We start from the raw sequence: 14,216 nt of genomic DNA on the forward strand, positions 1-14,216 counted from the left end.
AGAACGTGAATGATCGGTAGAACGTGAACCGTTGGATCTCCATTAAGGCGTGTGCGTGGGCATTGTGTATCGGTAATATCTTTGCGCCATAAATCACCCGGGACAGTATGCCACATATAAACTTACAATTACTTTCTGCGGCGCAATGTTGTTGCACGTTAAAACGCAAAGCCCTTCCTAAGTTGGGTTGTGCTTCGCGTGTTATTGTGCGATTCACACGCAGGCATGCAGGAATGCACCTATGTGCACGCGCACATTTTTTCCTATGACAGAGCTCTACGATATGTATGCTCTACCTATGCGTGAGCAGCTAAATTTTATTTAAAGTCGGCCCTGTTAACGTTACGCCATAGATCTGAGCACTGAGGGTTCCCCCACACTTTTCTTCGTGATCGCTTGTCACCAGCTTTCGTCTCATTCATGTTAAATAACTGTTGAATTCAGATTACAAATCATTGAAGCTTTATTAATAAATTCTGATTCTGATGAAAGGCGCAAATGTTTATTAGAGATCAGCTGTATGGCAGGTCTTGCCTTTGCATACCCAAATAGATACCTACTTATACAAAATTTGAGCGGGAGACTTAGCTCACAAACATAACGTTTTTGAAGAGATTGCGAAAAAAATACTGCTTAGATGTTATTATGTATATAAGGCGTAACAAAGCGCACCATACTTTTAAGGTATATTGTTGAAACGAGTGAAGTTGTGCCTTGTGCGATTTCAACGCTTCCAGGCATATACTATCCGCGGCTATTTGGTTCGTTCACGAGGCACGTTCCATTATGCGGCTTCGAAACCGCGTTCTTGGGAAAATAGCCTTGAGGGCCATTTTTCTGGTTAGGCTAATGGCATGTGGAGGACATGTTTGGCTTCATGCCCGAGTATATACTGGACGCCTATGTTGTGCGAAAAAACACCGTGTTTGCTGTCCGTACATGTGCGGATCGAACGTAGTTGGGTGTTTCTGTTGCGTTGCAAAGACCATGCCGGACGCACAAGAACAGGCCTGTTTGGATCAAAAACTGTTACTATATCTTCCCTCAAGCGCAGTATTGCGGTAGATAATTGTGCAGGTCTACAGCTTCGAGGTTGTCGCAGTGGTTTAGCTGGATGTCGATGTGGTTGCGCGGTGACCTGTGAAGAAGTGCGCTTGCGCTGCTGTCAGTGTATTTACATGATGAACACTTGGTTTTTTTTTTTAGTGGTCCCCTTTGACTGAAATAAACGCACAGTGCCTTAGCAACCGCGGTTGAATGCCAATGTCTGATGTCACGCCGTGAGGATTATTGGCTTTGCGTCTCGCCCACGTTAGGTTTAGGTTAGGTTTAGGTTACCTTAGGTTACGTTACGTTAGCCTAAAAGGCGTTAGGGTGGAGCGGCGTATTCTCAAAGTGGTTACGCCGTGTGGATTATCGTCTTTTCGTCTCGGCCACGTTTGCGTGGGTTAATGTTAGGTTAGGTCAGGTTAGCGTAAGAGGCGTTGGGGTAGCGCGACGTATTCTCATAGCGGTTGCAGGGGCGTCGAGCATCACCGGCGTCCTTTCAGCCACTTGCGTTCAAACGTGGTTGCTAAGGCGCTCTGAATTCTATATTTTCAATATATGCGGCCCGGCCTCTACTACGGTCCCTACTGCTCCCACGGAAACATCTGTGATTTTATTTCCAAGGTACATTGACGCGTAAGGCGCGAGAAATTAAGGAGTGATCCGGCATGACTTACTTAACATGAACGCCGCAGGTGCAAGAATCTCTGTTCGACACAGCGATCGCCAAATGGGGCGTCAGTGCCCGCTGCTTCACCTATTTCACCGTTTCAGCCAGCCAGCGTTCCAGTCAGCGTCTGAACGTAGACAAACTCGACCCCGCTCCGCAATGCCGGCACGCCTAGGGACAAACTCATAGAACTTGCGCTAATAAAGCTCCTCCGTAGTGCCTAGGCGTGCCTAGGCAGAGCCATATATTCAAAGAGCAAAAGCCCTCAGATTTTCTCTCTCGCGCCCGCTCTTACTCGCGCATGCGCACAAACGTCGGGCGATCCCTTAAATGAACGTCTCGCGCCTCGTAGGAGGGAGGGGGAGGGAGGGGGTATCTGGGCTGGCTAACGTCTGTAAAGTGAACAAAAAGGATAACGAACGGTAGTACGGCGCCGAAGAAAGAAAGAACGCGTGATTTCACCGCGAGTCGCACCTGCGCTGTCGGGGAGTGAACCCGCGCTGCACGCCGTTGTTGCCGGTTGCGTGTGCTGTCGTCTGCACTCAATACCACGGCGAACACAGGGGAACACAGGGGAAACACGGGGATTTGAGCCGCGGTAGCCGCGGCGACGCGTATGAACCGGATTGTGCATTGCAGAGGTATCATTACAACACTTGCAACTCCAACAAAAATGGGAAAAGTGGGAATGTCACGCATTGTGCGCACGGCTGAAGAACAAGCCGAGTACGAGGAGAGGCGTCGATAGCAGAGACGCGACTACAGCCAACGACAACGTGCCCGTGCGAAAGCGGATGATGCGGTCAGTATCTGCCTCGGAAGAGCGTCGGAAAGAGCAGGTGCGGGAGTCCAACCGTCGGCGTCGAGCGCAATCTACCGATGAAGATCGCGCACTGGAGGCCGCTCGTAAGCGTCAACCTAGGTGGTTCGAGTCTGCGCCCAAGCGGAAGAGGTGTGAGTTGCCACGTCCTTCGAGTTTCGCCGGGTCGAATTCCAAATTCAAGACAATGTTTCTGGACGCGGAATTTCTGCGATCGACAGCTTCGCTGGCTAATCCGCCACCATATGAATGACTCGGCCAGAAATCTTTTATTGTGGGGTTTTACGCGCTAAAGCCGCGATCTGATTAAAAAGGCGCCGTATAGCGGAGATTAATTACACAACATTACGATGTACACGAGTGTTTTTCGGTTGATGCAGCCGGGATCGGACCCTCCAGCTCCTGCTCAGCATCGCAACACCATGTACAATCACTCTGCGATCGATGGTGGACCAAATTCTGTGGACGGGCATGACGTGGCTCAGCGCCGCCGAACGGCGCTGCGCACAAGGGCACGCCGTATGCGATCTGCTAGCGGCGCGATTCGTTGCAGCGCAGCCGCGTCCCAAATGTCCACGGACTCAATCATTGGTCGGATCCGTGACGTGAATCCAGATTCCAAGGAAATTCTCCGAGGTTAAGAAGCTTGAAGGAACAATGGCTTTGCTTGACATCCACTGATATTTTTTTTAAATAGTTGTTGCAATAAAAAAATATATTCTGTGGACTGTTGGGAGCGAACTTGTTATTTAGCCAATCAATTTTATTACACAAAAATTGCCGTAGGTTGGAATATTTCAATGAAGAAGATGTATCCGCTCTGCCACTATGTAATTAAAGAACTAACTAACTAGCCAGCTAGCTAACAATTTAACTAAATAACTAAGTAAATTCCGATAAACTGAATTCTCTGCGATATTTAACAGAAGAAAATTGATAATTATACGCGGCTTTGAAACAAAACTAATTTGTGAGTAAAACTTTAAGGAGAACAAGCCTAAACAATAATAAATTCGCGCAAGCTGTAAACTAACATCACTTGTTTGACCGCTTTAGATGATCTGATAGATACATTTACATAATTGGGATCGCGTTTTCTTTCTTTTCTTTCTTTTTTGTGTGCACAGTTAAGCAGTTGTAAATAAATTCTCTTACGAAAACATATTGCAGGCTCTAAGCAAGAAATATGCGTAACTAGATCGGTAAAGTTTAGCTATCTGTCCTGAATGCAGTGATCATTCAAAGCGTTTCATTGCTTGTCTAACAGCATTTCAGCTTTTCACGCGCAATGCAACTGGAAACCCTAAGTGGGCACGCTCACAAGCTAAAGCTTCCTCTTAAGATGATCAGTAGATTTAATTAGCTGGGGGCTCAGTTCGAGAGGCTCAAAGCACGCGCCTCCTGCTACTCTTTGTCACTTATATGTGGGCTCCGGCGCTACGGGTGATGAAAAGTACTCAAGAATGCCAATTAATACAATTTTTGATATCATCCACGAGGTTCGTGTCTGTTCACTTGTCACGATTTCATTGCAATTATGAAGTAAAAATTCTGTGTTTCGTTGACCGAAGTTGACTAATGTCACTTCGTCGGGGCCAGGGGCTGCTGCTTTCTTCGAAACGGAAAGAGCTCTTGTAAGCTCCCCTAATTGAAAATATAGGTCGGAATCCAGTGATTCTTATTGTAGCCCGTTTTCAACCGCAATGTCAGCTAGTCGGATTGATATCGTAAATTCTTGTCGGTTGGCAAAAGAGCTTGGTCGAACAAGGAGCGCACGCGAGCTCAGAAAATGAGCAATAACCGATCGAACTCGCGCGCCGTACGAAATGACAGCTTGCCTCGTTAATTTTTACGTTTCGCACGCCGTAACGCAGTGGACGTGCGTATAGCGAAGCCTGTGGCATGTACCCATGTAGACTTCGACCCTGCGGTGCTTGTCTCTTAATGCGAGACCTCCGTGCCACTTTCCAAGACTCGATCGCAGTGCGAGAACAAGCGCGCTGCGCCAGCGACGAAAATGTCAACGCAAACGAAATTCAGCGCACGCGTCAACAAACACACTTCGCGCACGGAGCAACACGCACCGCGGCTACAAACAGGCACGGAGAGGAATGGTGGATGGGGAAAGAGTGTGGACGCCCGCGGCGTTGTCTGCGCGTGTGCGCCCCGGATTAGCTGCAGGCACGCGTGCGCAGAGACGGCACCCGGCAGTCGCCGGCTAGGCCACGCGTGCACCGCCAATTAATGAGCACCTAATTAAATCAGCGCTGCATGAGCGCCGCGTCTTCATTTGCATGCGACGCTCTCCTCGGTGTGGTGTATGCGAACGGTGCGCAGACCTTTCGTTTTTATTTATTTATTTTTTGCTCCTGGTCGGTCCTTCCCGCTCGCGCGCATCCTGCGGTGCTCGTCATCGCGCTTTGCCGGTCGCTGATTCTGCCTACGTGGTGCGAAGGTGGAATTCTTGCAGCGGGTATTAGGCGCTCTGGGAGCGCTGCTCAGTTGGCCTTGCTGCGCTAGTTTCCGGACGTGGTACTCCTATTCAGCAGTGGTTCGAGAAACTCCATATGCGGAAATTCCTGGAAATTCCTGGAATCCTGGAAACTCATTTCAAGTGGATACGTCTTGCAAGCTCACCGGCTACAATTCGTAAATTGCAATATCTACCGTAATGTAATTAATTAAGAAGTTAATTAGGGATCTTTTTTGCTAATAAGTTGAATATGTGTTTCGATTTCTCGTGCTAGTAATGTCCGCCTCTTCGAATAATCCTACTGAAGGACAAGAATTATGCCATCTGCCACAGACGATATTTAAAAATTCCATAGAACTCAAAAATGACCACCCTGTATGTGCATACATCAACAGCTCCCGAAGGCTTTCCGACTACTTATGAAAGCAAGGTAGATTATTCAGACCATTGACCGCTTCGATATACAACGCTCAGTTCCCTTGAAGAGAGCAACTTTACTGCTAGAAAGCCTTCGTAGGACTGCGCACGTTGGGTCATTCTAATGAATAGTCGAATACCGTAGGCTTAGATTCACTATTCAGAATAAACAATCAATGCTTGCTCTTTGAAACATTCCTTCAGTGTTTTGCTAGTATTAGGCCCGATTCACAGAGCTGCCATCCGCTCCGCCCCGTCACCACCATGGCAACGGTTTCCGTCAGGGGAGAGCGTTTTACGCCTTCGTATCTCCTTAAAAACTGGGCGCTAGCGACGTTTGAAGCATCGGTCAACGTTGCCGGCATATCGTTTTGCGGGAGAAACCGGCGAGGAAACCCTGTCTCCTGACAGTAACCGATGCCGTGACGGTGACGGGACGGAGCGGATGGCGGCTCTGTGAATCGGGCCTTAGCGGGATAATGTAATGTGCATAGGTACGTAAGTTCGGCTTTCAGGACAACATTGCAAAGTGTTGAACGGTGCATGTTAAGGGGGCCCCGCAACACTTCTCGGATACGGTATGGAAACATCCGCGGTGTGTAGACAGTCCTGCTGTGATCAGGCGAGCCAATTATTATTCAGCTGTATGCCACAGGGAGCCCACAGTCCAGCATAATACAAAGCTTGATATCTCCGGCGACTCTCAAGGCATTGACGCCATCAATGGCACCATAGCCAGCGCGACAGCCCATACAGTTCGGCTGTTGGTCTATTGTTCCTGACGATGAGCTACGCCCGCGCGAAAGCTCGCCGTACGCAAGCACACTCCTCCAATCTTTTAGCGAACGGGTAAGCGGTGGTGAACGCTTATCGCCCGTCCTGCTACTGCTCCTTTGTCGCTCTCAGGCAGATATATTAACTGAGAGGCATCACACTAGTTTCGACGTGCACAAACCCATCTCGCTGTGAAAACGGGTGCAGCGACAAAGATTCACATGCTGGCGCGTGGTGTCACACGATCCCAATGGAACATGCCAGGTTTCCGGCATACGCATCGGCACCGCCTGGACCCATTCCTCTGACTCCACATTCCATCTGGATTATCTCGAACCGAGGCAACTGTTTCCTGCCGCGTGTAGCTTGGAATATCTTTGACGAATACGTTTGCTTGCCGCATCGGGATGGTTGTCACTGCTGTCCGTGAAGATTGCAGCAGCAAGGAAACCCTCGAACATGTTTTCTGTCATTGTCCTCTCTACAGTTCCCAGAGACAGTCGCTTGCGACAGAGTTGGCACGCCTTGACAACCGGCCGCTTACTGATCAGACGATAGTGTTGGCTTATACGACGTTAGGATGGATAGTTGGGCGTGTTGGTTAGGCATGATCTGCAGTGAAGGCGCTAAAACGACGGTGGACGAAGAACGACGAATAAGGTGTGTGTGTGTGTGTGTGTGTGTGTGTGTGTGTGTGTGTGTGTGTGTGTGTGTGTGTGTGTGTGTGTGTGTGTGTGTGTGTGTGTGTGTGTGTGTGTGTGTGTGTGTGTGTGTGTGTGTGTGTGTGTGTGTGTGTGTGTGTGTGTGTGTGTGTGTGTGTGTGTGTGTGTGTGTGTGTGTGTGTGTGTGTGTGTGTGTGTGTGTGTGTGTGTGTGTGTGTGTGTGTGTGTGTGTGTGTGTGTGTGTGTGTGTGTGCGTGCGTGCGTGCGTGCGTGCGTGCGTGCGTGCGTGCGTGCGTGCGTGCGTGCGTGCGTGCGTGCGTGCGTGCGTGCGTGCGTGCGTGCGTGCGTGCGTGCGTGCGTGCGTGCGTGCGTGCGTGCGTGCGTGCGTGCGTGCGTGCGTGCGTGCGTGCGTGCGTGCGTGCGTGCGTGCGTGCGTGCGTGCGTGCGTGCGTGCGTGCGTGCGTGCGTGCGTGCGTGCGTGCGTGCGTGCGTGCGTGCGTGCGTGCGTGCGTGCGTGCGTGCGTGCGTGCGTGCGTGCGTGCGTGCGTGCGTGCGTGCGTGCGTGCGTGCGTGCGTGTGTGTGTGTGTGTGTGTGTGTGTGTGTGTGTGTGTGTGTGTGTGTGTGTGTGTGTGTGTGTGTGTGTGTGTGTGTGTGTGTGTGTGTGTGTGTGTGTGTGTGTGTGTGTGTGTGTGTGTGTGTGTGTGTGTGTGTGTGTGTGTGTGTGTGTGTGTGTGTGTGTGTGTGTGTGTGTGTGTGTGTGTGTGTGTGTGTGTGTGTGTGTGTGTGTGTGTGTGTGTGTGTGTGTGTGTGTGTGTGTGTGTGTGTGTGTGTGTGTGTGTGTGTGTGTGTGTGTGTGTGTGTGTGTGTGTGTGTGTGTGTGTGTGTGTGTGTGTGTGTGTGTGTGTGTGTGTGTGTGTGTGTGTGTGTGTGTGTGTGTGTGTGTGTGTGTGTGTGTGTGTGTGTGTGTGTGTGTGTGTGTGTGTGTGTGTGTGTGTGTGTGTGTGTGTGTGTGTGTGTGTGTGTGTGTGTGTGTGTGTGTGTGTGTGTGTGTGTGTGTGTGTGTGTGTGTGTGTGTGTGTGTGTTCCTTCTTCGTCCACCGTCGTTTTAGCGCCTTCACTTCAGATCTGGCTTATACGGTCTTCACACCAGACCGGTCAAGCGACCTAATTGAACGACTCTGACACTCCAGAGTTCTTCTATGTGCGTGTGCATTTTTTTTCCTTTCTGTCTCCCCTTACCCCTTCTCCAGAGCAGGGTAACAAACTAGACGTTTATTTTGCAGTTAACCTTCCCATTTTTCGAGTCTCATTTAACTCTCTCTATCTCTCTTTGAGAAAAGGTTTTGCAGGCCCTTTATTTTCCAATGGAGGAATATCAACAACCATACTCATAGAGCATGTGAAACAGCTTGATCTAGAAAGGTTTTGAAGTGCAAGAAAAAAAGTTCCGAGCAATTTTCAATCGCAAGCTTAGCTGCGCGTGCACTGTCTGGTCAAGTTGTAACAGGCGCTAGAGTTAGAAACTATGATGTTTGGGCATTGTCGCACGACAGTAACTTGCGGTGCCTGCAACGCAAATGTCAAGTGAAAGACTTTCCTCTGTTGCTCGAATACAGCGACGAGCTGCAGAGAAACGTTTTTCTCCTGGATATTGTTGAGCAGCTTGCTTTCTTGTCGACAAACTGGAAATACGCGAAGCTCCCAAGATAGACAACTCATTTTCGCGAAAGACTTACTTAGAATACCGTTACCAGGCATGTCGTTTCTGCGCATATAAGAGCAAATTTATGGCCACATCTGCGTTTTAAATAAATATAGGACAGAAACAGCAGAACATGGAATTGCGATTTTTGAACTGCAAGAGCTGCTTCTGACATAATGATTTGTTAATCGCATTCAGAATTAGTAAACGTATCTCTATTGTTGCTTGTGAATATACTGCATGCTGCCCTTTCCGCTCTCCCAACATCGTTAAATAAAGATTATGGCATCGCGTGAAGGTTTTTGTCCTATTGCTTGCCCTATAATTGGTGGATCCATATTTTGTATTTGCTTAACGCGCATTCGTTAAGCAAGCAATTTAACTGATGCTCTGGTATTTAAGAAAGCCAACATTGTTACCCCGTCATGGGGTAAAGCTTGGCACGTGTTGGGCGTTGAGAAAAAAAAAATCAACATTTCAGGGTCATTCTGACTTTTTTTTAAACGAGAACACATTATGTTTGCTATATAAAGGCCACCCAAAGTCTATCTAATTAGGATACAGCTATAAACATTCCCAGTTCCCTATGTGTTCACAGCCATTGTTTTCTTTCTTTCTTTGAAGAGTGGCGAAATTGGTAAAGCACTGGCGCCAGTATGATATTTTGATATTTTGTGTATATACATACATATATATATATATATATATATATATATATATATATATATATATATATATATATATATATATATATATATATATATACATATATATATATATATATATATATATATATATATATATATATATATATATATATATATGTATCACACAAGAATTGACTGTCGAGCTAGGTGGTTCCCGATCACTAACGTGCAGCGCACGACGACGGCGGTACAAAGAAAGACACACACGTACATGTGCAGCCCTGACTTTCAACTTCATCTTTATTCGAAGACCGTCCTCTCACGCAACAAAGACAAGGTTTCCTTATCCCTCATTACAATGCTGCGTACAGATTTCTCGATTTCTTTTCCATAGAGCCACACTGGAGGACCTCTGTCGCAATCAGCCTTGCGTCGCTCCATTTCAAAAGCTTCTAGTATCTCCCTAACAAGCTTCCCAATCTCTAAATGCAAACTCAGTGGAAAGTCAGCGCTGTATGTACGTGTATGGCTCTCACTGTCCCGTTGTCGTGTGCTGCAAGTTAGCGATCTTAGTGGAAAACCCAAGATGGCAGTTCTGCTTGATTTCGTTCCGTGGCGCTCCTTCGCCCCCCCCCCCCCCCCCAAGAGGACAGAGCGTCCTCTTCGTGACTTGCATTTGCGTACATGCGCCTACCTTATCTAAAAAAAGACGGCTAGCGAGTTTAGATAATCTATTGTGTTAGAAAGGGTGGAAAGGGGATGACATAGATCAAAAACGAGTTGATAATTTTTATCTGCATGTTCCCGCCCGCTTTTTTAGCACTGCTTTTGCGCACTTTCTAGCTCAAACGAGCTAGTTTTCTGCAATCTAGACTTCAGGTGTACCGATATGCTGCGCGCGGAGTAGCTTGAAGAGACCCAGGCTTTGAGCCATGCGAGCCGCCGCAAGCGGTTTGGCCAATCACCGCTCGCGTATATGCGTCGCATAAACGAGCAGAAGAGCACACGTGGTGGTAAAAATTACGTCCGCCCTAAAATGTTCAAGTAGAGGCGGAGAAAAAGGTGATAACTTATAGCAAACTAGCCCGCGGGGCAGGGCCATGCATTCTGCTCCTCGTCAGCCCTCCACACTTTACGATATTTTTTGTTTTGTTTTACTTTTAGCTATTATCGGGCCTCTTGTTTCTGGTAGGACGACGTATATGCGCAAGTTGGGCGCACGTTAATGCCGAGGCTTGCTTAGGTTCATGGGTGGACCTGCATGGTGCAAATGCAGCGAGGAGAGTTAATTCTGACTCAATAATTCGCTTGCATAAAAGGTCTTTGAGTATGCCGGCGCCACAATTTGAATTGCAAAATTTCGGCACGAAAGAGGATTTCCTTAGGACTAAAGCTGCCTGTGTTCTATGTTGGCGAAACGAAGCGTTCAATAGAAGATTACAACTGAATGGAGAATTTCGCTGAGCGAACGTAATACTAAACGAAGTCACTGACCCATGTATCGAATGCGCGCTTCTCGTCTGAAGCCGTAGGCGCGAAAATTCTGGTGTCTTGGTTAGCGCTGGGACACGTTCATAAAGGAAAGCCTACGCAGTCTTTTCTGGAGCGCTAGGCTCCAACTGAGGGAAAGGGTACACAAGATCCTACTGGAGCACTCGCAGCGTAGGCGAAGTGTATACAGTAGCAGAGCCTTTCCAGACTTCCCTCTATTACGGTCGCATGCGAACGCTGCATCCTGCGCCCAGGTCACGCCGTGGAACCTTTCTAAGGGAACCTTAATCATATTGTGACTTTTTAGCAGCGGTGTGTTAGTTTCTTTTAGATACATTATTTCACAGTATCGCATATCTTTTATTCCATTACTTTCGCATGTAAATGTTATCCTGCCACATACATCGCATCAGTGTGCTTGATGGGTGAAGTCGGCTGACCACACAACTCACTAAAGCAGCAGCGCATAGATGGAACATACATAGTGTCTTTCTTGTTATGTATTCCCTCTCTCCCTCATTTTCGTCATTCTTGGGCAATTCTCTTTCTTTCTTTCCTTCTTCCTTTCTTTCGCTTCCCCGCCTATTCCAAGAAAGAAGGCTTCTCTTCAAGATACGTTATATAGCGGCAAAGCACGCTTTTCAGAAATAGCGTAGGCTCCTGAAGCACACCTTTCTGGGCGCTTTATGGGCTCCGTGTGCGTGAGCGAGCTCACGGCTGCTTTCCTCTCCTGTCCTCCCTCTCTCTATCTTATCTTTCAATTCGCTCTTTCCCATCACCCAGAAAAGGGTACCAGCCAGACGCATTTCTGGTTAACATCCCTGCCTTCTCTCTTTATTTCCTTCTCCTCCTCCTGCTCGTGGTATAATGGGCACTAACTGGCTTCTTATGTTTAGCTTGCCTTATTTCTTTCACGCACGAAACTTAGCAACGTACTTTTTTTTTGCATTACGTACTTTTCTTGGTAGGCCTGCAGCATTACTTTTTATTCAGGTTAGAAAGTACTCGTATTTGACCCTTTCTAACAAATCTCACAGTTTTCGAATGAACAACAGGAAAAATCCGAATGCTAACGAATTAGCTAACCCCATGACTGACATTATGTGTAACATTTTGCTTGGTTAACGAGCAGAAAGAAATCCTTCTACCTGCTCCGTCTGGTAATCGCCTGTTGTAAAACAGTTTCGAAAGCGTTCTGTTCCCGCTGTCAAGGTCAGCCGTGGCCCATTACCGAGAATGTGCGTCGATCATCCAGTATTCTCTGTATTCGGGTTATTATGGTTCAATTAAATATAGTATTAACGCTGCTGTGTCCTGTATTTCTATATACGTCAACAGCCAACAATCCCAACACCTGGGAAAGAAAGTGCTCGTGGCATAACCCCGCTTTTCTGACAAGCGCGCTGAGCTACAAACCTGGCCGTAACGGAAATATAATCAGTAGTTTGTGTTTGGCAAAAGGAGACATTTCAATGTTTATTCCCCTGCATACTCAAGAAAAATGCATAATATCATCCCAAGAAAGCAGACCTTTATGTTTACTTCCACGCGACTGCGGAGCAATGTTCACGTTACGGATCACTAATTATTAGCCTCTGTCAGCATTTGCTTGGTTAGCTACTTTACGTTGAACCCTGATGCGTTCGAGGATTATTTTTGAAGAAAAATGCAGCGGTGCAATGAGTAGAATAATTTCATTTGCCATTGCCCGGTTCAGAAAACGAAACTCGAACCATGCGGTTGCTTGTGATACATAACATTTTAATTTCTCTGCTTTTTGCCAGCAACAGCTTGGTGACAACGTTCCTTAACGAAACATTAAAAGTACCTGCTCGAGCACATCTTAAGTATCTCCATTGCAACTAACACGTCATAGAAACTAATCATCATGGCTTGCAGCGCATTTTATTCATTGCACCAGGCACTGCGCACACAAATTCAAAGTAATAGCTCCGATTGTAACTTTGATGCTTCAGCGTTTCGCGAGTTTGGTAAATGTTGTTTTCTTGAAGCGCAATGCTTACTACAAGGAGGGGCGATAGTGCTGCTGCAGAATAATACATGAAAAAATAACCATACAGGATGCATAGATCAAGAGAAAATAGCCGCTACTGCTTCGTAAGCTCCTGACCGAGTGTCCGATTCAACGTATCAGGGCATTGTCGAATGAAGGGCGGTTCGGTGTGGGCTTCAGGGTCGGATTTCGCCGTCAGCCAGACGAGCGTTCACGTCCGAGAGTTCGAATAGGTGTTTAGTGATTATGGACATTCATTATGAGCACTGAAGCGTTTCCGTCCAGTCTTCCGTCATCTCAGTGTACCATTTAGATTAATATACAAGCGAAACTGGAAACCCCAACGGCAACGATCATGGAGCTCTGTCGCAAGAGACAAAGTCACTGGAACTTCTACAATATTTATAAATGGTAGACAGATCAATGTAAGTACATGTGAACATCCAGGCTATCGCTTGTACTCTCCATTTTCAGTGTGTGGCACGCCGCTTTCGCATCACTTCATTTCATTCCGCGACAGGTGCCCTTCTACTTACAAAAAAAGTGAAGGCAGCGCTGTGAGTCTAGACGCGTTTCTCCGACAGAATGTGTGTGCGCACCCAGTTATCGCGTGATGAGGCGAAGAGCCTGAGCTTTTCCTGGAGCAGCGGTCCCAGCGCGTCACGGCTCCCTTTGCCGTCCTGTGTGTTGCTTCCGCCGCCGTGTTCGAACTGGTGCACGATTCGCCGGGTGGCCTCCAGCTGTGCGGGGCTGCTCACCACGGCCTCCAGGGAGTCGAGGTAGCGCTGCAGCGTCGCCGCCAGGGCGGGCACGAAGGCGCGTTCGAGCTCGCTGCACGCCTGTGGGGTTCAGCACGGGGTCATCGCGGCCGTGGTAGGTGGTGGTGGCAAGGTGGCAAAGGGGACGAGGTACGGTGAGCGGCGGTGGTGATTTCGTATGGAGTGGGGAATAGAGGCGAAGCAGGGTGAATATGGGGAACAGTTTTTGTGGTGTTAGGTGAGTTTGGTAGCGTCGCAACCAATGGACGGACACATGGAGAGGGGAGGAGAAACGGGCACGACGCGAGCACACAAAAAAGAAAGGAGTGGGACATCGAAGCCAACGAAAAACAGAGCAAACACGCACACCAAAAAAATCAGTGAAAGTTTGTAGGTGAAAAAGACGTGATCAAAAATAGAAGAAACGGAAATTAGGCCGAAGAAGGCAAGGAAAGGGGCCGACGGGAAAAAAAGAATTGCAGGTCACAAGGAACAAAGTTTAGACAGAGAGACACACAGACAGACGAGCAAGACAAGCAAGTGGTAGATGAGGAGGAGCGACAAGAAAAAGATATGGATAGGAAGCAGTACATAATGTTGTAGAGGTTGAAGGATTGGTAGTATATGGCGTAAGATGAGGGAGAAGAGAGAGGGAGAGAGAAAAGAGAAAGAGACGCAGATGAATGAAGCACAGTGAAGCGGTCATTTAACAACAAATAAAATATATTTTTTCTTTTACA

General features: G+C 47.7%; 1 protein-coding gene across 1 annotated transcript in view; it reads right to left on the reverse strand.

Moving 5' to 3' along the window:
• The window catches only part of VAChT (Vesicular acetylcholine transporter), a 271,655-nt gene that overhangs the window by 87,358 nt on the left and 170,081 nt on the right, over nucleotides 1–14,216 (reverse strand). Inside the window, exon 3 of the mRNA XM_050194793.3 lies at nucleotides 13,318–13,557. Coding sequence (XP_050050750.1) covers nucleotides 13,318–13,557 — 240 coding nt within the window. The remainder of the gene's footprint in view (nucleotides 1–13,317; nucleotides 13,558–14,216) is intronic.

The sequence above is a fragment of the Dermacentor andersoni genome, chromosome 1 (assembly GCF_023375885.2).
Source record: "Dermacentor andersoni chromosome 1, qqDerAnde1_hic_scaffold, whole genome shotgun sequence".
Classification (NCBI taxonomy): Eukaryota; Metazoa; Arthropoda; class Arachnida; order Ixodida; family Ixodidae; genus Dermacentor; species Dermacentor andersoni.